General features: G+C 43.4%; 1 protein-coding gene across 1 annotated transcript in view; it reads left to right on the top strand.

Annotated features, from left to right (window-relative positions):
• The first annotated feature begins 398 nt into the window (after positions 1 to 398).
• Positions 399 to 20,046, top strand: part of DNAH8 (dynein axonemal heavy chain 8) — a 195,288-nt gene continuing 175,640 nt past the window's right edge. Inside the window, 11 exon segments of the mRNA XM_048505004.1 lie at positions 399 to 506; positions 2,580 to 2,769; positions 4,220 to 4,383; positions 5,492 to 5,668; positions 6,957 to 7,070; positions 10,376 to 10,483; positions 14,555 to 14,656; positions 15,370 to 15,516; positions 17,268 to 17,465; positions 18,281 to 18,357; positions 19,704 to 19,803. Of these exon segments, the coding sequence (XP_048360961.1) occupies positions 399 to 506; positions 2,580 to 2,769; positions 4,220 to 4,383; positions 5,492 to 5,668; positions 6,957 to 7,070; positions 10,376 to 10,483; positions 14,555 to 14,656; positions 15,370 to 15,516; positions 17,268 to 17,465; positions 18,281 to 18,357; positions 19,704 to 19,803 (1,485 nt within the window).

The raw sequence follows: 20,046 nt of genomic DNA, 5'->3' as shown, positions 1-20,046 counted from the left end.
GGTTGCAGACCCCTGTGCTAGGTGAAATGAAGTAAGGAAAGCTGAATGGGCTTATAGGTAGGTTGGCTGGTGGGTGGGAAGAACAGATGGAAGCAGGAAAAGGAAAGAGTCTGTAGGGACTTTCAGTGAAGGGGAAGAGGAATTTGTGGGAGAGAAGGGAATGAGTTGCCCTTCACAGGTGCTTGTGGGTACATTATGGAGGTAGTTACTATAGCAAAGCCCTTGTTCCTTGACAGTAACCTGTTAAAAGGATTGCAGTAGACTAGTTCATTCACTTTAGCAGGTGCTTCATTTATCAATGCCACTATGTATATGTATTAAGCTAATAATGTTGTTTTAAAATGTATTTATTTCTAGAATGTGGTCGAGCAATTCCAGGAGTGCTAAAAGGAACTAAAATGATGAAGCTGTATATTGATGAATCACAAGACAAATTCAAAGGATTGTGCTTGTTTTTTGTACGTGCTCGAAATGATATTGCCGTGAATGTGAAATCTATGCATGAGGTATACTCCTTCCTAACCATTAATATGATGATAATTATATCCATAATTACAACATGCAGGGGAACAGTGGGGAAGAAAGGGACTGTTTATTACTTAGATTTCTGGGTGAGTTCCCTGCATTCCCTCTGTGCATTCCCACATAGATTAAGAGGCAGCCACATCATCAAAAGATGCATGTTTGATGCTTTTAAGGGTTGATGGCATCATTAACTAAAGAACCTCTAGGATATGAAAGTTGATGGATTAAACTGAATTTGTTTTGTGGATATGGGGGCATGCATCAAAGAGGTCTACCACCTGCCCTGAAAGGCATTCCTCGGCAATTTGCTGCTACCTACTCCATTCCACAAACTGTTTTGAAATTATGTGAATTTGTGGCATCCAAGAAACAGGGCAACCGGTGAGAGGGCTGGTGGCAGGGACATGGAGTATGAATGCGACGTCAGCAGCATTGCTAACATTGGTACATCACTTCCAGCTAAAATCAGGAAGTGACCAAGAGTAGCTCAAGGAATCACCAGAAACTCTACTAGAGTTACCCTTCTTGACAACTTGGGATTTCCTGAGGCCCTTAGGCAGGACTCCTCATTATTTGCTAGAGCAGCTCCCAACCCTCACAGCCTGCAGGCTTTGTGTACAGTGTCAAAATTGTTCAAAAGGTGGCAGCTTCTTGTAGGGAAGGCAGATTGAATCATCCCAGTGTACACTGTGTAACCTGACATCCTACTGTTGGAATTCTCACCCACCTTCTTTTCCCTGCTTCCTTTTGCCTCCTTCACATCCTTATATTCTCCTTTGTTTACCTCATCAGCTCCACAAATTATTTGAGAGTCAACTAACTGTTGTGGGTTTTCCAGGCTGTACGTCCATGGTCTAATAGTTTTAGCTTCAAACATTTTGCAAGCATTTATGGCTAGCATTTTCAGAGGCATGTCACTGGGAGATGTGTTTCTCTCTGTGGCAGCCACACACTTACCCCCAAGAATCCTCTTCTGAAATCTAGTAGGAAAATTGACTCCAGGTAGGTCGTCAGTATCATATGTGGTCCAGGTAGCATTGCCATAAGTGTCTGTTTCCTGTCTAGGAACCCATGCTCCTTTTGAGGCAATCCTGGGAGTCCTGGAACATAAGTCCACACTTTCCAGTACTTCCTCACTGGGGAGTCATTCCTGGAAGAAGATGCCTCATCTGAGGATCCAGTTCTGTCTGAAATATTCAACCCTGTCCTGTCTGCTGGAACACTTGCATATGGACTTGCTTTTGGTGGTCCTGCACTTTTGGCCATCCTTGATTCTTATTCTCAGAGCTGTTAGTAGATGATGATGCTGCCTTCCTGGATTTCTTGGGTCCTGACTGTGTAGTCTTCATTTGCTTATCCTCTCTTAAATGCTTGGTGAAGTGTTTTACTTTTGAGTGCCAATTACCCTGACCCTCACTGGAGGGAGAGAAGAATTGGGTTGGCTAATGGTTGTGTTTTCTTTACAGAGGTGTGGCCTCTATACCTGATTAAGGGATTTAGGGGGATCTGACCCTAATGTGCAGGCACAGGCCCCCTGCCTTGAAAGTCAGGCAGTTCCAGATGTAGGAATGAACTTTGTTTCCTCTGATGAAAAGTTGGAATAGCAGATGAACAGGTGGTGGCTCTGTGATCTTGGCAGGAGGCTTCTATGTGGAAGAAGACTTTTCCTGGCAAAGGGGTTTAAATGCTCAGCACATTTGCTGCCCTTTCTTTTAAACATGAACTGTAGACTTCGGTTGAATCTTCCAGCCCTCAAATCCACTGACCTCACTCTCCTCTAGCTATGTGGCTGGCCAATAGGGGTGGGGCTGCAGAAAGCTGCTTGAGAACCACCTGAATGAGAGACAACACTGAACCCAATTAGAGTCATCCTGTCCTTTCCCCCCCAAAACCAGAGTCATCCTGTCCTCCTCCCCCACAAACCTGGTACAAATAATGCTTTGCAAATCACGCTTAAGGATGACAACTAGACTTAGATTTTTTTAAAAGCCCAAAAGGCATAAGTCATTTTGTGCTTTGGATTTTTAATCAGCATTCTAATTTTTGGTTTTCAGGATACGTACTTCTCAGTACTAGATGGGAGCGAAGGTCTCCTCCTTGGAATCAAGAATATTATCACAAATGTATTTTTACCAGCTATCCTTGCAACTAGCAATTGGGGTGCTTTAAATCAAACCAAGCAGGGAGAATGTGAAAAGCAGAGTTTTACTGAAACTCTTAACAGATACCTTTCATTTTTGGATGGTAAGAACATTGTTAAATTAAGAACTCAATACAATATGTTTGATTGAAAACACTACACTTTTGTATACTTATTACAAAGATGAGTCCTAATACAGAAATTATTAACATGTGCCTATATATTTCTACATATGCCCCTCATTAGAACCAATGATCAGCACAAATAATCATGTGTTCAGAGAATAAAATTGAGAGTTATTTCATGAGACCATTTTTATCGAACAAGTTTTGAGATAGCTATAAGAATAATTGCTGCACATAGTCTATAAGCTGGATGTGAAGCTTTCAGTCTGGTAGTGCATGTGGACCACTGTTCTAGCTAACTCGGGTCAATTCCCCACTTGCGGAATTGACCTAGGTTCGACCTGGTCCATGAAAGTGCTGACCTAGGTCGATTCCACAGTCACTCCCCACAGCAGCCAAGGTTGTCATGCTGGAGCCATCCTCAAAGGGTGGGATCATCTTGGCACCTCTTCTCCTCTTCGTTCCTGATTGGCCATTGTCTGCTCTACTCAGCTAACAGTTCAAAATGGCATCCATCCAGTGGTGGGATTCAAATAATTTAACAACTGGTTGTTTATAAGCACCATTTTAACAACCAGTTCTGCTGAAGTGGTGCAAACCTGCTGAATCCCACCACTGCATCTACCTCTCAGAATGACAAATGTTTTTAACATGCCACCAGAAAGGAGGGAGGGAGTGTAATTGATTGGCCATTATGTCGCTAGGCAAGAAAAATGTTGCAACTTTGTTGCTATCAGCAGTGTGTAAATCTGCGCCGTTTATATGTATGGCCGTCACTTTGTACACAAGAAGTATTTTTTTTTAAAAAATGTGCTTTTCCCCTCTGTGAGTCTCCTGTTCTGCTCATACCCCAAACACTTATCTGTAATTGGCTGAATGGGAGAATCACGGCGAGGAAGATTCCGCACTTTACCAGCTTTGACCTGAGTTTGACCTAGGTTGGCAGAAAAACTGTACCTCCCTGGTGGAATCAGAAATTTAATGGTAAGAAGGGGCAGAGCTGGAACAGACCAGGGTTGAATTCAGCAGATGTAGGGAGTTCCTAGGTCAAACCTAGGTCGATACTAGGACAATTCCGCAAATGGGGAATTGACCTGGGTGATATCTAGGAAACTGATACCAAGTAGTCTGGGGCCACTGTGGATTTTCTTCTGCTTTAAATTTTGAAAGCAGAGGGAGGAGAAATTGATATGATCTGAAAATCAAAAATAAGAAAAGATGGCCATAATTTATATGCATGAAATATCAAAGGAGTATAAAATCATCAAGGGTGTACAAGGAATAGCTCTATCAAACCTAGTTTCTGGGAGAGAAGGCAACAGGGAGCACATAAAATATGGGAAGAAATGTAGATGAAGTAGCTTGCTAAATTAAACATGCTCTAAGTATTAAATAGCAGATTCTGAATGTTCTCTCTTGTTTATTTCAGGTGCTAGAGTGAGCATTGAAGGGACTGTACAGTTGAGAAAAATAGATTACATTGACTTTGCTAAACTCCAGTCTTTTGAGGAAGTGACAGCAGCAGCTGCTAATCCTGATACCCTTCATCAGTTAGAGGATGTGCTTATGATCTGGTATAAGCAAATTGAACAAGTACGTTTCTTGTCCATCTGCTGTGATGAATGAGGAATTCACAGTACATGGGTTGTATTATGTATGTAGGTTTTGTGTGCATACTATGTTAGCTGAGCAAGAGTGGTGAGAACAGGAGCATAGTAGGAAGAGGAAGTGGCTTGGCAAGATGCTGGGAGGATGTGAGGGGAGAAAGTAAGCGGTTCATTAGCTGGGGATCCAGGAAAGGCAGATAGAAATAGAGAGGTGAGAGGAAGGGTGGGTGGTGTAAACTTACACAAAGTGTTGTCTAAAATGAAGCTTTATACATGCCATATAACAGGGGTAGGGAACCTGCGGCTCTCCAGATGTTCAGGAACTACAATTCCCATCAGCCTCTGTCAGCATGGCCAATTGGCCATGCTGGTAGGGGCTGATGGGAATTGTAGTTCCTGAACATCTGGAGAGCCGCAGGTTCCCTACCCCTGCCATATAAGCTGTTCAATGTTACCCAAGAGGAGGTGGGAAAGGGCTTTACATGCGGACGCATCCCTTCATGTGCACTTTTCTGACCCCAGTTTGTGATCTAAGCCTGTGTATACAAAGGCATGTATTTGGTGTGACTTTTTTCAAAAAAAAGAAAGAGGCTTCTAATTTGAATAAATCAATATTTATTGACTATGACAGATAGAAACAAGAAGAAGCAAATTTATTGCAAGTAAACATGAAATGCAGTGAGAAGGCAGTTAAGTAGTTCCTAGTGGAAGGGATCACACTGTTTGGAGTATTTACCCACAGCTAGTCCTAATGGAACCCACTTATGAATGTGTGTCCTATGTCCCCAAGGAAAGGAAAAATGAAAGAATTCTTTTCTAGAATTTGAGTGGCAAGGAAGATTGGCCAGGAAAGAGGGGGAGAAATGGAAAGAGGAACAGAAAGACAGGGGAACCTGGAAGAAAGATGAAGGTATAAAGATGGGTTAGGAAAGACAGGTAAGGTTAGCCAGGCAAGAGTGGAGAACAGGAGCAAAGTAGGAGATGGAAGTGAGGGGACAAAGAGAGGGGAAGTCAATAGTTGGGGGTGCAGGAGAGGCAGATAGAGATGTGAACAGTGAAAAGCTGTAATGACACACCTACAAATTATTCTATAGGTTTTGATTGAGAGTGAGCAAATAAGAAAAGAAGCTGATGACTCAGGACCTCTGACTGAACTAGAGCACTGGAAGCGTATGTCCGCTAAATTTAATTTTATAATTGAACAGATCAAAGGACCAAATTGCAAGAGTGTCATAAATACTCTAAATGTTTCACGCTCCAAAATAATAAAGGTAAGACTAATAAATACTTTTAAATATTTCATTGATTCAAAATGTGTCCATGTATATTTTTTAATTTAAAATATTTATATGCTTGCCTTTCTTTTGAGCATCTCAAGACTGTAGCTGTTAACAGCAGTTGACTCTAATTTGGAGAATTAGGCTTGATTCCAACTCCTCCACTTGAAGTCTGCTGCATGGTCTGGGGCAAATATAGTTATCTCAATATTCTTTCATCTCCACCTACTTCACAAGGTGTCTGTTATGGGGAGGGGAATACAAGGTGACTGTAAGCTGCTTTAAGACCACTTAAAGGTAGAAAAAAACAGAGTATAAAAACCAACTCTTCTCATTCTACAGAAGTAAAACTGGGGCTGAGATAAATGGATTTGCCTAAGGCCATAGAGTAGTGTAGATACAATCAGTTCTTCTCCTGATGAAAAACAGGGGCACTCCTTTGTGGAGTGCCCCTTGGATTGGCCTGTCACCAGGCCAGTCTGGTGTCCTTCCTACCCTTCCCAAGTGGTCTTAGCCTGTCAAACAGTCCAGTCTTTGGGATGTACACAGCCTTTGGTTGTAGCCTGGCTTGGTCCTTTAGTGAGTGGGCCTCAGTTGGGGCTCCTTCTGCTTGGGTTAAAGCTTGGGGACCCTTGTCTAGCTATGGCCCTTCTGCCTTGCTGCTCTCCCTCTCCCCTTCTTCTCTCCCTCTGTTTCCATCTCTCATTGTCACACCCTCTCTCTCCACCCTCTCTTCCTCCTCCCCCTCTTCCCCATTCCCTTTATCACCATTTGAACCCATCCTTTTTGAGCCAGGGCCTGTCTGCAGTACCCATTGGCTCCCAGACCATCTGTTGGGTCCTGCCAGGACCTAGATTGACTATCCTGTCTGGCCCTTTAAGGAGGAGGAGGTGGGGCGCAGCCCTCCTCCGCCTCGGCATATGAGTGACGACAGCTAGGCTCTTTGCCATATTTCTGCCTGGCCCACCCTCACCTACCTCCCACTTCAGCAGTTTTGCAGGTCTCCAGGGCTGTTGAAAATCACCTGCTTGAAACTCAACAGCCACTGTCAGCAGGGAGAATAAGCTTCCTAAAATCCCAAATTCCTTCTATTTTCCCCACAAGTTTTGCATGCCCCTAAGATTTATACATTGCTTCCTTGTGAATTAATGGTTTATAGAAAATTATTTATAAGAGAAGATGAGATTACTGTACAGTTTAAGTAGAATTTCATTTCTGTTCTGAGCATTCTACAGATTTTAATTATGTTATCACCAGTATGGTCTTTAATTTTCTACCTTAGCTATGGAGAGAATTGGATGCTAGGATAACAGACACAGCAAATGAATCAAAAGACAATGTGAGATATTTATACACACTTGAAAAAGTTTGCCAGCCTCTCTATAACTATGATTTAGTAAGTACAATTTTTCAAAATTCTCAAAGGATTTCCATTTATATCATAGCACAAAACAGAAATCTCTGCAGAATGTATGGTGAAGTCATTAGAGCCTAAAATTGAGACTGTATTTTTTACATAATCCCAACCTGGTTTCTCAGTAAATCCCAAAGATAAGATTTTAAAGGCTAGTTGTATATTAAAAATATAATAGTATGACTTAGAAGTGCATTTGGCAGTGATGACGGGTAGAATGAATCCTCTAAGGTAGGAGAAAATTGTATAATAATATTAATATGGTGCTTTGAATCATATTAATAGGCAAAGTAGAAAAACATGCCCCATTTTAGGCTTTGACGTGGTCTGACTCTTATTAAAGCAAAGCTCAAAAGAAGCCAATGGGTATGTGCTAGTAAGAAAAAAACCTCCTTCTTCCAAGTTATGCTGAGAAGTAATTTAATTGCAAAATGGTACTGGGCCAAAACAGGTGGCCTAATCAGAGGACAGAATCATAGCTACATTTGCAAGTGTTTTAACATTTCACTTGAAGATCTTGCCATACTTGTTTATGCTTGTTGTCATTATTAATAAATTATGTGCCCCATGGTGCAGAGTGCTAAGCTGCTGCACTACAGTCAAAGCTCTCCTCATGACCTGAGTTCCATTCCACCCGAAGTCGGTTTCAGGTAGCCAGCCTTCCATCCTTCTGAGGACAGTAAAATGAGTACCCAGTTTGCAGGTGGTAAAGTGTAGACAACTGGGGAAGGTGATAGCCAACTAACTGATCTGGTGCTTGCACAGGGGACTGACAACCCCTATCCAGTCATTAGTATGGGCAGAGACATGCCTTCACTCCCCTACATTTGGAATTCACATTCAGGGCCACAGATGCTGGGCCACAAGTTGAATAAAAGTCTATCATGACATGGATGGTAATAACCTGACTATGTATAACCTTCTTTTCTACATTACCTGCCCATAATTTATTTTACAATTTCCCCTCTCTGATCTCCCATGAAACTGTCAAGTTCTGGATAAAGCCTTGTTAATTTCAATGATGTTTTCATCAATTTTTTTAAAAATAGTATTAGTCTGTTCATTAGTGTTCATGTGCATACATATGATGCATTCAAAAATCATGACAAAGTTTAATTAAATTGAGATTCAGCTTGCAGGACCTAAATCCAGTATGTTTATTGAATCTTACACTCCCCTTTGCTTGTTTCTTTGCTTCCTCTACTTGTGCATGGAATGTAGTTAGTCTTTGAACAATTTCCAGTTTTCTCTGATATCTGAATGGATGTACCCGAGCAAACGGTTTCTTGTTTGTTCCTCTATACACTGGGATTCTAAACCTCAGTCTTATCTGAGTTTAGAAACTGGGTTTATGTGAGGCAGAATGCAGTTTTCCAGGTTTTTGGATGTCGGGAGAGATTTGCTTCAAAGTTTCCTGGAACTTTAATCATGCCATATCTGCAAGGGAAGATGTGAGAGGACCACACAGACCTGGCAAACTGAGAGCCCTTTGCCTAAGTTTAATTGCACCTTGTCATGGCATATGAATGTAGCCATATTATTTTAAAATGGTGGTGAAATTACCACACACACACACCCCCCCCCCGACTTTTCCTGTTTCACTAGAGACCTTGGAATGGTGAAGGAAATTACAGTTCCATGAATTGGTGCAAGAATGGGGGGAAAAGAAATCATTTAGAAGAGCTGGTTTCTGTTAATAGTGGGGAGAGGTTAAAATATAAACAATTTCCAAGTGCCTAAACTGTTGATTGGTAACCCTGTTACCCTGTAACTACCATTGCTTGCTTGAGTGCATATTTATGTGCTATCACAATACCTCATGTATGTTTGAAAATAAAACGATTATTGCAGAGGCACAACAACATCAGTATTCAGTATTCTGTCTGTCAAAGGAAGTTTTCTACATAAAGATGGTTGCCATGGATTTCCCACCATTCAAGGGGATAATGATCCCAAATCAATAAGAACCATGGAGTTTAATGATACATATAACTTGGTATTTTAACTCTGAAGTAATCAAGTGCTCATGAAAGTTTACCAGTATCAATAGGCAATTAACATTCAGTCCTAAAAACTGCAATAAAACCAGCAATCAGCAGCAAGTGTTTGGTTAAAAGAAAAGTGGGTAGGAACTAGGTCTGATAGTAAGTCTTGCATTCCAACTGTATGTACCTCTGGTTATTCTCATTCTGGTCACTGAGGCTGTGATTCTAGAAATAATTACTTGGCTGCAAGTGTCAGTGATAGACACAGTGGCTGAACAGCCCCACTAAACTGCAAGCTTTGTTCCCGTGGTGGTGAACCTTTGGCACTCCAGATGTTATGGACTACAATTCCCATCAGCCCCTGCCAGCATGGGGAAACCGCACCCGGGGCACGCGTGCACCCTGCACCCCTGCTGGAGTGCCCCCTGCTCCGGAATACCCCAGCCACATCTCCACTGTGGCATGTGCCCGGGGCATCGCGCAGCCCCCGCCCTGTTGGCACTATGCCACTGACTGGAAGAGACCACAAGGGCCATCAAGTCCAACCCCATGCCATGCAGGAATATACAATCAAAGCACCCCTGACAGATGGCCACCAATCTCTGTATTACTTTGGTGTCTTTGTTTAGTCCTGAAGTCCCCCAGTGGAAGCTTAAGAGATAACTCTGTCTGCCTGGGTGAAGCCAGCAAAAAAAAAGGACATCTGCCCTGTGCCAAGGAGTTTTATTATCTATCCTTGGCCACCTTCTGAAGGTCAAAGGAGCTTTTCATTAAGTTCCTAGGCACTTACTTTCTAACACTTTTTTTGCTGTCAAGTCACATCTTGTGGTGGCCTGTGGTGGGATTTTCAAGGCAAGAGACTTTCAGAGGTAGTTTGCCATTGCCTGTCTCCACATCACAACATGCATCAGATCCTTGGAGGTCTCCCATCTAAATACTTGCCAGGATTGACCCTGCTTAGCTTCTGAGATCTGATGGATCAGACTATCTTGGGTTCTAGTACCTTAAGTCTTTCACTTTCACCTTAATCTCTATTCCCTGCTAGGTGTTATCTTCTAGTTAAAGTTATGACTGGCCCAGCCAGGTAGCAATTACCATTTCTAAAGGCTGTCTTGGCAAGACTGGAGATCAATCACTTCCCCTACCCCTGTTCTCTGCTAAGAGAAAGAAAAACTTTTTAAAGCTCAAGATGAAGGTTTTGTACTGTCCAAACCTCCAAAATAAAACACATTTCTCCACAGCTACACTTCATTTCAATTATCACTCATCAACTCATCTAATCTTACAAAATGTTTATTTAAGGTTTCCATGGCCCATGGAATACAAAACTTGATTAATGCTATACGAATGATACACAGCGTCTCACGATATTACAATACTTCTGAAAGAATGACATCACTGTTTGTAAAGGTAAGTCCCTTAATAATAAGTATTTGCTTATGAAAGATGGGTGACAAAAAAATCATGTGGGTGAGATGGGTGCAGATTCATCCACAGTCTATTCTTAGGGAAGTGTATGCACATTAAAACTGCCACTACAATTATTGTATTTATTTGCTTTGGATAAGATACAAAGGAATTGATTCTATTCATACAAAACATTTTTCAGGTATCCTCTTCCTACTGTTTTCCTTCTTGCTCCACCTCTCCTTTTAAAGATCTGAAAACCCTCTGGAATACGATCCAATACCACTCAAGAGATTTCAAAAAATTTTCAATATGATTTCATTATTAGTAAAATTCCCCAAGAGCTCACTGGAAGGGGCAGCATATTAGACATCTTGAATTATTATTGATTTGCATAAACATCCCAGCAGACCACTCTCATAGGAGACCAAATGCATACAGGCGACGGGCCGATTTATGCCCGCCCGCGGAGACTCATGGATCCACTTGGTTTCCTGAATGCTCTGCGGGACCCTGCACCCGCCGGCACACTCGATGAGCAGGTGGGGGACTGGAACTCCCGGCTCTCCGATGCCATCAATGTTGTTGCTCCCCGGCGTCCTCTACGCCCCCGTTCTCGGCGCGCTCCCTGGTATACTGAGGAGTTGCGCCATATGAAACGGGTGCTTAGACGTCTAGAGCGAGTGTGGAGGAAATCTCGTGACGAGGTCACGCGTAACATCTTATAGGATCGCTTATGAAAGCCTATGAGGGTGGCGTAATTTAAAGAGGCGAAGAGAGCCTTCTTCTTCCTCTTCCTCAAGCGATCCGCTAGCTCCCGCCTGGCACAATTATTTCGTGATAATTCGGTTCTTTGACCTCCCTATCCCCACCAGGAGGTCCTCAAATCCACAATTTCTCCGAGTATTAGCTGTGAGGCTTTCTATGAGCTTTTTTCGTGATAAGGTCGCGTAAGGCCCGGCCGACCTTTCCCCCATCGTTGGATGTACAATTAGTGAACTGGAGGCTCCCTTGTCTGTCTTTCAGGCCCTTTGTTTGGCTCCAGTTTTCCTTGCTCTCGGGAAGCCGCTTGCCTATTGGTGACCTATAGCTGCTGTTAGACCTACTACTCGTCCTTCGGATCCACAGTGCCCATCCTGGCTTGTAAAATCTTGCAGGGTGGAGCGCCACTTCACTCCCATCTGTTGAGTATCATCAATGGCTCCTCGAGCAAGGAGTCTTTCCGATGGGTTGGAAGGAGGCAGTGGTCCGCCTGGCACTCTTAAAAAGACCACCGCTAGATCCCAGGGGATTTGGCCAAATGCCTGCTTCCGCTTCAATCTTTCGCTTCTGGGGAAGGTAATTGAGAGAGTGGTGTTGGAGCAGCTTCAAGGTTTCCTGGATGACACATCGCTCTTCAACCCCTTCCAGTCCAAGCCCGTGCTGGGCATGGGACGGAGACTGTTCTCGCCGCCGCCACAGATATAAGCTCCTCAGATTCAGCTCGACCGACCTGGCGGATCGGGCGCTGCTGGTATTGCTAGATCTTTACCGCGAGCCGCTTGATGTGGTCGTATCATTGGCGACCTTTTGACTCCACCGCTTCTGGCCGGGCCCGCGCGCGAGGCACTGTCCTTCAATGGATTGCGCTCTGCCCTCCGGGTCGAAGTCAGCAAGTGAGGTATGGGGATCAGGCCTCTCCCGAAGTGCCTGACTGCGCAAAATTTGTACCCCAGGGGGCCCTATTATCCCCGCTGGGCATTTAATATCTATGGCGCGCACCCCTTGCTCGACTGGTACGGAGTTTCTGGGCTGACTTGTCACCAGTACGCTTGATGACACGCAGCTCATTCTGGGTTGGATGGAGGGGGGGAGCAGCCGCCGCCCCTGCGTGCTCTCCAGCACTGTGGTTTGGAGGCTGTTGCTGGTTGGTTGCCGCGCAGAGCAGGTTAAAACTGAATCCATCAAGACGGAGATCCTCTGGCTTGGCCGCGGGGGGGGAGGACAGGATTCTCCAGCCACCGGTGTGGGAGGGGGGTCACATTGGCGCCGACCCTCCTCGCGTGCGCAAGCCCGCTGGGGGGTCCACCTGGATTTGTCTCTCTCAATGGAGACCCAGGTGGCCTCCATACAACCCGGGCTGCTCTCTTTTTCCACTCTTCACCAGGCCCGGAGGCTGGCTCTTCCTCTCCCAAGCCGACTCTGGGGCCCACTCAGGATCCATGCGAATGGTCACCTCCAGATTAGACTATTGTAATCTCCGCTCTACGCCGGTCTTCCTTATGCGCCTGGATCCGGAGACTGAAGCTGGTCCAGCACGCAGCGGGCGCTGTTGCTTACAGGCAGCCCCTATCTATGATCACATTCAACCTGTATTGCGCCAGCTGCACTGGCTCCCCGTGGAGTTCCGGATTCCATTTTCAAGGTGCTGGTGCTGACCTTTTAAGGCCTTTACGCCGCCTGGGGCCCTCAGATCTTCGAGACCGCATCACCCCTGGGTGACAAACTCCCTGCAACGGGGCCTCTTCTTCGGCCAACGGAGGCTAATCTGTTAGTGGTCCCTGGCCCCTCATCGATGCGGGTTGGTTTCCCACGCTGGCCATAGGGCCTTTACAGCCCTGGCCCCCGCCTGGTGGAAGTTCACCTCCTCCGGGTAGCGTCTGGCCCTGGCGGGACTCCTGGTGAGTCTCCGCAGGGCCTGTAAAACGGAAAGCTTGTTCCGCCCAGGCCTTCGGAGGGACCAGCCGCTGAAACGGTGCCCCAGCCAGTTTACCATCTAGGCTACCATCTGACTGTAGGCTCGGCCTCCCTCCCTCTTCCTCCCCACCTCCCTGGGAGAATTTTAATGAAAAATGGGGTTGGTCGGACGCCTTCCTATTATTATATTATTAGTATAGTGTTACCGCTGTTTTAAAGATTTTAATAACTTATTTATTGTATTTTAAGTCGTTGTACACCGCCCAGAGCCCCTAGGGGATGGGGCGGTATAAAAATGTAAACAATAAATAAATAAAATAAAATAAATACAGTAAACTTATTTGTGAAGTAAAGGTTTACTTGCTTGGATGTGTGCTTATGATGTGTGCTGACTGTTGTGCTTTGGTACTGTCATGGGCTGACTGTCAAGGACGGACAGAAGACAGGGTGCAGCTGATATATATTTACTACAGGTTAAACACAAGTCAGAAATGTCTCTTAAGGCACCTGACAAGGCACTGGTTAGAATTCATTCTGAGAACCAGTAAGCAAGCTCACCAGTTCACCAGGTCATCACAATCCAAAACACAAATTCAAAAAGCAGGTCCAGGGGTCAAAGTCTAAGGCTCGTTACTGGAAAGCAGGCTTTTCTGAGCAATCCGCAGGACTAAAGCTGAGTAGCCGTCAAGGTGACGAATTGCCTTCTGCAAAAATGCACCAGCTGTGAGCTGTGTCTTATCAGCGTGAGGGAGGAAATGCCGGAGGAATGTTGCTTCAGGGAGCTGGTCCTGCTAGTAACTTACAAATGATGAACAGCCAGTTGAGCTGATCGTCTATGCTCAGCTAATTCAAGGAGTAACCATTGGCGACACTGCTCTAAAGGGGTGGGAGGTCTGTTTGCTTGGGGTGCTGAGGGTGGACTCTGAGAAAGTCCTACCTTCGAGGGCCCTGCAGAGGACTCTGGATCAACAGGTGGTTCATCCTCTTCTGATGAACAGCTGCTCTCACACCTCCACTCCTGAAACATTCCTTTGCTGTCAGTGGGGGGATTAACAGGGATGTATGGTAGGCTGCTTTTGTCTTCACTGTCTGATACAGAGGTAGAACCGATCATGACAAGCATGGGTATTAGCACTGCATGGATTAGCATCAGGGCTTGTGGAAATATGTTGAGGTTTAGTAAAACTAACTGGCAAAGAAATTTTTGTGAAAACCATGTTTAAAGATCTAGAAGTGAAGCAGTGATATTCCCATATACATTCATGGATAGTTGCAATTTGACCCTAAAGTCACTTGTTAGCCAACACAATTTTCTATAATAGACCAATTTCAAGTGTATCTTTCTCTCCAATTTAACACAGTGAGCTGGATTCTTTGTCTTTTATTTGTATGTGTTAGGTTACAAATCAGATGGTAACAGCATGTAAAGCATACATTACTGATGGAGGCTTTAGTCGTGTATGGGAACAGGATACCCCAACAGTAATTAAGAAAATTCAGGTTTGTATGCGGCACAATGGTGATAAGTGGCCTTCTCCAATACATTACTGCTATAAAATAAGACTCTAGTTTTCATATTAAATAAATCATGCTGGTGAATTCTCATTATATCTATTAGCAAAATATGTATTAATACCATAATTTACTTGTCCTGTTATATATTTGAAAAACTCTGGTCCTTCATAGTAGAGTTTGCTGCCTAATTAGGTCTCAAGAGAATTGCATCAACACACTCTTTGTGGGTTCATTTTTTACAATGGGAAATTAAAATAAATTAATTTTGAATTGTTACAAAACAGCAAGCATCTTGTCAGCATGTCCTCTTAATTAGTAAGAAATGTTCAGCAATGTAGGCAGAAAGGGAGGGAACTTGTCATATAAGCTAAGTAAGTTTTCTCTTCTGGATTTTTATTACTTGCACATGTGAATAATAATAATATAATAAAAACTGTTTTGACTTTTGACAGACATTAAACAACGTGAAATAATAATTCTGAGTACACAAACTCTAAAATAAGTAATAATTGGAGAAGCTACAGGATAGTAAAGGGAGTAGTAAACAGTAGGGTTTTTTACATTAATTATAATATAATAGAATGTATATCTTTTTTTTATACAGAAAGCGTGAAGCACAACTTAAAACTTCATGATAGCTGCCTTTTCTCTTTCCCATACTACCCAACTGGTTCTGATATTTATTCTTAACATTTTAGGACTGCATTTTTCTGTTTGACGAGTATCAGAAAAGTTTTCACAAAACAAGAAAACAAATTTTGGAGACTTCCGGAGAGAAAATATTTGAAGTATCAGAGATGTATATTTTTGGCAAATTTGAAGCTTTTTGTAAAAGACTAGAAAAAGTAAGTGGCTCTAATAACTATTTAAGAATAAACACAATGCATTTTCTATTCCATCCTGTTCACTTATGTTCAAATAATGTTAATAAAGCTGTTGGTTGTCAAACTTTTTATTTTAGTGATCAGAAAAAACGATGTTTTTTCTTTCATAATGAATGATTTGCTACTACCAGTGACTATGACCCAGAGGTTAAACACTACAATCTCTTTGTACTGTAATCTCACTATTGCAATGCGGGTCTGGCTCACACTGATGAAGTTAAATCTGAGCTATACTTTAAACCACCATACATGATTGAGCCTCCACCCCAGTGGCAAAGCTGACACAGGGACATCTGGGGATAACCACCCTGGGCAGCCCCCATTGAGTCACATAGGGGGCGGAAAATCCCACACACACACTTCTTGTCTGGCTGGGACAAGGTTGCCCTAGGCACAATGTACGCACACTGCCCAGGTGGCCCTTGGCCCATCGACTGGCTTGGCTGCTGCCCGAGGGGGGGGCAGAGCCAGAGGGGCAAACTGCAGAGCAGCCAGGAGGCCTGCCCAGGTGCCTGGCTGCTCCATGCTGCGGCCATCCCATCTGGCTCATCCTGCCCCTTGGGTAGTGGCTGAACTGGCCGATGGGCCTCCTGGCTGCTCCACACCGCAGCCGTCCCCTCTGGCTCCTTGGGCAGCAGTCGAGCTAGTCGATGGGCCTCCTGGCTGCTCTGCTACACGGCCACCCCCTCTGGCTCGGCCCACAGAGCAGCCAGGCACCACCCAGGCAGACCCCTTGGCCTGTCAGCCAGCTCTGCTACTGCACGAGGGGCAGGTCGAGCTAGAGGGGCCAACTGCAGCATGGAGAACAGTCCCCGCAAGCTTCCTTGAGCAGGCGACAGGATCTCTGAGCTCAACGCCAGCGCTGGAGACTGCAGCATCTGTAACTGAGTTTGGGCCACAACCTGCTGGTGTACAATAGGTTGTGATCTGTAATGGTGGGAAGGTGGATGGCTGACTCTTTTGGGGACTTTGGGACATTGGGAAGCCCTCTTTTGCACAGTGCACGGGGAGGTGTGCAACCCTAAGGCTGGTGCTGGGCCGCTTCCAAGTGAACCATCTGGTATTTGTCACATTGCTTTGCCATGGCAATATACCCTTTTCCGGTACTTGAGAGGTGAGCCAAGCCAGAGGGGCCAACCATGGCACAGAGCAGCCAGCCATGGAACGGGACTTGGAGCATCCTCCATCAGCTAAGGTAAGTGGGGCGGGGGGTGGGGGGCATCGTGCGGGAAAGCACAGGGGCCTATGGGGGGCAGAAAATTGGGAGTCTTCCCCATGCTCCATGTTCCCCAGCTACGCTGCTGTTCCACCCCTGAATACAACTGAAATCCCAGAAATATCCAATCTTGACGTAATGGGAAAGGGCTGCAGCATTGCCTCCCAGACATGCTAGTTGTACACATGACACATGGCTGTAGTACAGCTACAAATTTACCACCTCAGTGACAGTTAAGCCATAGCGCATTGCATACAAGGCTCCTAAAGGTAGGTTTCTGTTTTGGAAATTTGAGTTTGGGATTAAAATTTCAAGGTAAATCAGCTGCTACAGAATTCTACAAAAAGTACTCCCAGGATAACTGCCAATCAGTTTAGCTGTCTATATTTGTGAAATTAGCCTTGCACCAAATTTAGCAATTATTAGCTGAATCAGTACAACTTTTTTATGAAATTGAGTGATTTTTGTGACTTCTAATTTTTTTTTCAAATTCCAGATTACTGAAATGATAACCATAGTTCAAACTTTTTCTGCACTGAGTATGTCTACCATTGAAGGAATTGATATTATGGCAATTAAGTTCAAAAATATTTATCAAAGTGTTCAAAAGAAAAAATACGATATTCTAGATCCAAGGAAAACCGAATTTGATTTAGATTTTGCTGATTTCATGTCAAAAATTGAAGGTTTAGAGGTAAGTAACATAATTATTCCAATTTGGAGTCATGTCTTGGAAATTTGCTACTATAGTAATTTAAAGATAATTGACATTTTCAGACATAACTATAAAACGTCCATTTTGCGGAACAGACATAACACTAAAATGTTCATTTTGCAAAAATATTCAATACCCCTCATCACAAAATGTGCCTGGTTGCCTCTTCCCCAATGGGGGAGCTTAGGAAGAGGAAGTGTCAACCTTTTCCAAACTCTTAGGTGCTCATGCCCCCACCTGGCTACTAAGCCCAGCTCTCTATTGCATCCCGTGTGGCTCTTTCGGAGAAGCTTCTCTGGTCCTTTGGCTTGGGCAGAGTCTCTGGAAAGGTGGGGTCTTTGCACTGAGTCTGCCCTCCAGAGGAACGAATATCTGTTTTCTGGAAATCACTAGTAATTCCTGCAGATTGCCAGGTACCACCTGGAGGTTGGCATCCATATTTGTTTTCCTGTATTCTTGACACACACACCCCAGCCTACTAAAGGATGGCTTCATGCTGGTCTTGCTACTAATGCTTCCATACAGCCTGACCACATTCATATGGGAGCAGAGAAAGAAGGCACATATTTTGGTAAAGAAGTATTTCCTTTTCTGCATTCTTCCCTGGATAGAGCACCCTTGTGTCTCCTCCTTTTCCCATTAGCATATTCTTGCCAAGTAAGACACTGATTCCACTAATATAGGGAGTGATAAAATCTAAATTATAAAATTCTTACAGTACTCTAATAAATTGATCCATAATTTATTATCAAAGATGTGAGTTATCACTATAAAATGGATACTTTTTGCTTTAGGTTCAGATACAATCATTTATGAGAACTTGTTTTGGAAGAATCTTGTCTTCACAACATGCTGTCCAACTGCTTCAAAGGTAGGTCAAATAGGTTTAAAGTGGCTGGTTTAAACTGGGCAGTGTTTTAAATTTACACATATTTAAAAAACCCTTTGTTTTGTGTGTGTTGCCCCCCTCAGTGGGCGTCTTTAATCTACCCAAAGTTGTTTGGAGCCCATTTTTTGCTCATAAAATGGGCTTTACAACTAGTAGTTAATCATAATTATCACTTTTTCAAAATACAAAACATTAGTTTCAGTTTGGAGCTTAACTTTCCCAACTTGTTTGTATAAGTTAAATGCCATCAAGTTGCTTGTGACAACCCTTTGAATTAATGACTTCCAAATTAATGAATTAATGACTCCCAATATGAACCATTAGCTGCCTTACTTAGATCTTGCAATCTGAAAACTGTGGCTTCCTTTATTTAGTCAACCCATCTCATGTTGGGTCCGTTCTGCTGCTTTCAGTTTTTTTCTAGCATAATTGTCTTTTTTCAGTCACTCGTCTTCTCATAATGTGACCAAAGTGCAATAGCGTCAATTTAGTCCTTTTGGCTTATAGGGAGAGCTTAGACTTGATTTAATCTAAAGCCAACTGATTTGTTGTTTTGGCGGTCCATGGCACCCATAAAACTCTTCTTCAATGCCACATTTCAAAGGAATTAACTTTCTTCCTATCCCCTTTCTTCATTCTCTAGCTTTCACGCACATACATAGTAATGGGGAATGTTGTAATATGAATTATCATGATTTTGTCAACAAAGATACATCCTTCCTTTTAAAGATCTTTTGTAGCCTTTTCATGGTTACCATTGCCAGTCACAATCTCCTTCTGATTTCTTGGTTACTGTTTCCCTTTTGGTTGATGATTGAGTCAAGGAACAGAAAATCTTCAACAGTTTCAATTTCCTTGCTGTCTACCATAAAGCTTAGTAATTCTCTAGTTTTTATGACTTTTGTCATCTTGATGTTCAGTTGTAGTGCTGATTTGGCACTTTCTGTTTTAAGCTTTATCATTAGTCATTTCAAGTCCTTGCTGTTTTCTGCCAGTAATGTGGTGTCACCTGCGTATTTCCAATTGTTAATGTTCCTTTCCCCAATATTCACCCCACCTCCATTGAAATCTAATACAACTTTCTTTACAAGATGTTCTGCGTATAGATTGAACAGATGGGGAGATAAAATGCATCTTTGCCAGACACTTTTGCCAATTGGAAACCATTCTCATTTTTCATATTCTGTCCTAACACTAACCTCTTGTCTAGAGTATGTGTTGAGCATCAGATGTTGTGGCAGACCCATTTCTTTTAAAGCCAATGGCAGTTTTTCATGCTTCCAACTTATAGGAGCATGTTCTGTGTCTAAATATGATCTTCTGTTTAGGTTTCAGAAGCTGAATATGCCCTGTCTCCAACATGAAATTGCGCGTACTATTGGATGTATTCTTCAGCATTATGTTGCAGAACTTGAAGCCACTAAAAAGGTATTTTTGTATGTGCAGTAAACAGAGGCAGCCTGCTTTAATTGTTTTAGACCAATTGGCCATGCTGACAGGGTCTGTTGGGAATTGTAGTCCATGAACATCTGGAGAGCCGCAGGTTGCAGACCCCTGCTTTAGACTAAACAACGAAAGACTTACATAGTTGATTAGTAGTATCTAATTTTAATTTTCAAGGCCAAATTTTAATAGGTGAGGCTAGATGAGCAGAGCAATCGTGAGGTGCAT

This window comes from Sphaerodactylus townsendi, linkage group LG01 (genome assembly GCF_021028975.2).
Source record: "Sphaerodactylus townsendi isolate TG3544 linkage group LG01, MPM_Stown_v2.3, whole genome shotgun sequence".
NCBI lineage: Eukaryota > Metazoa > Chordata > Lepidosauria > Squamata > Sphaerodactylidae > Sphaerodactylus > Sphaerodactylus townsendi.
Note: the sequence above shows the minus strand (reverse complement) of the source record. Positions and strands in the feature narration are given on the sequence as shown.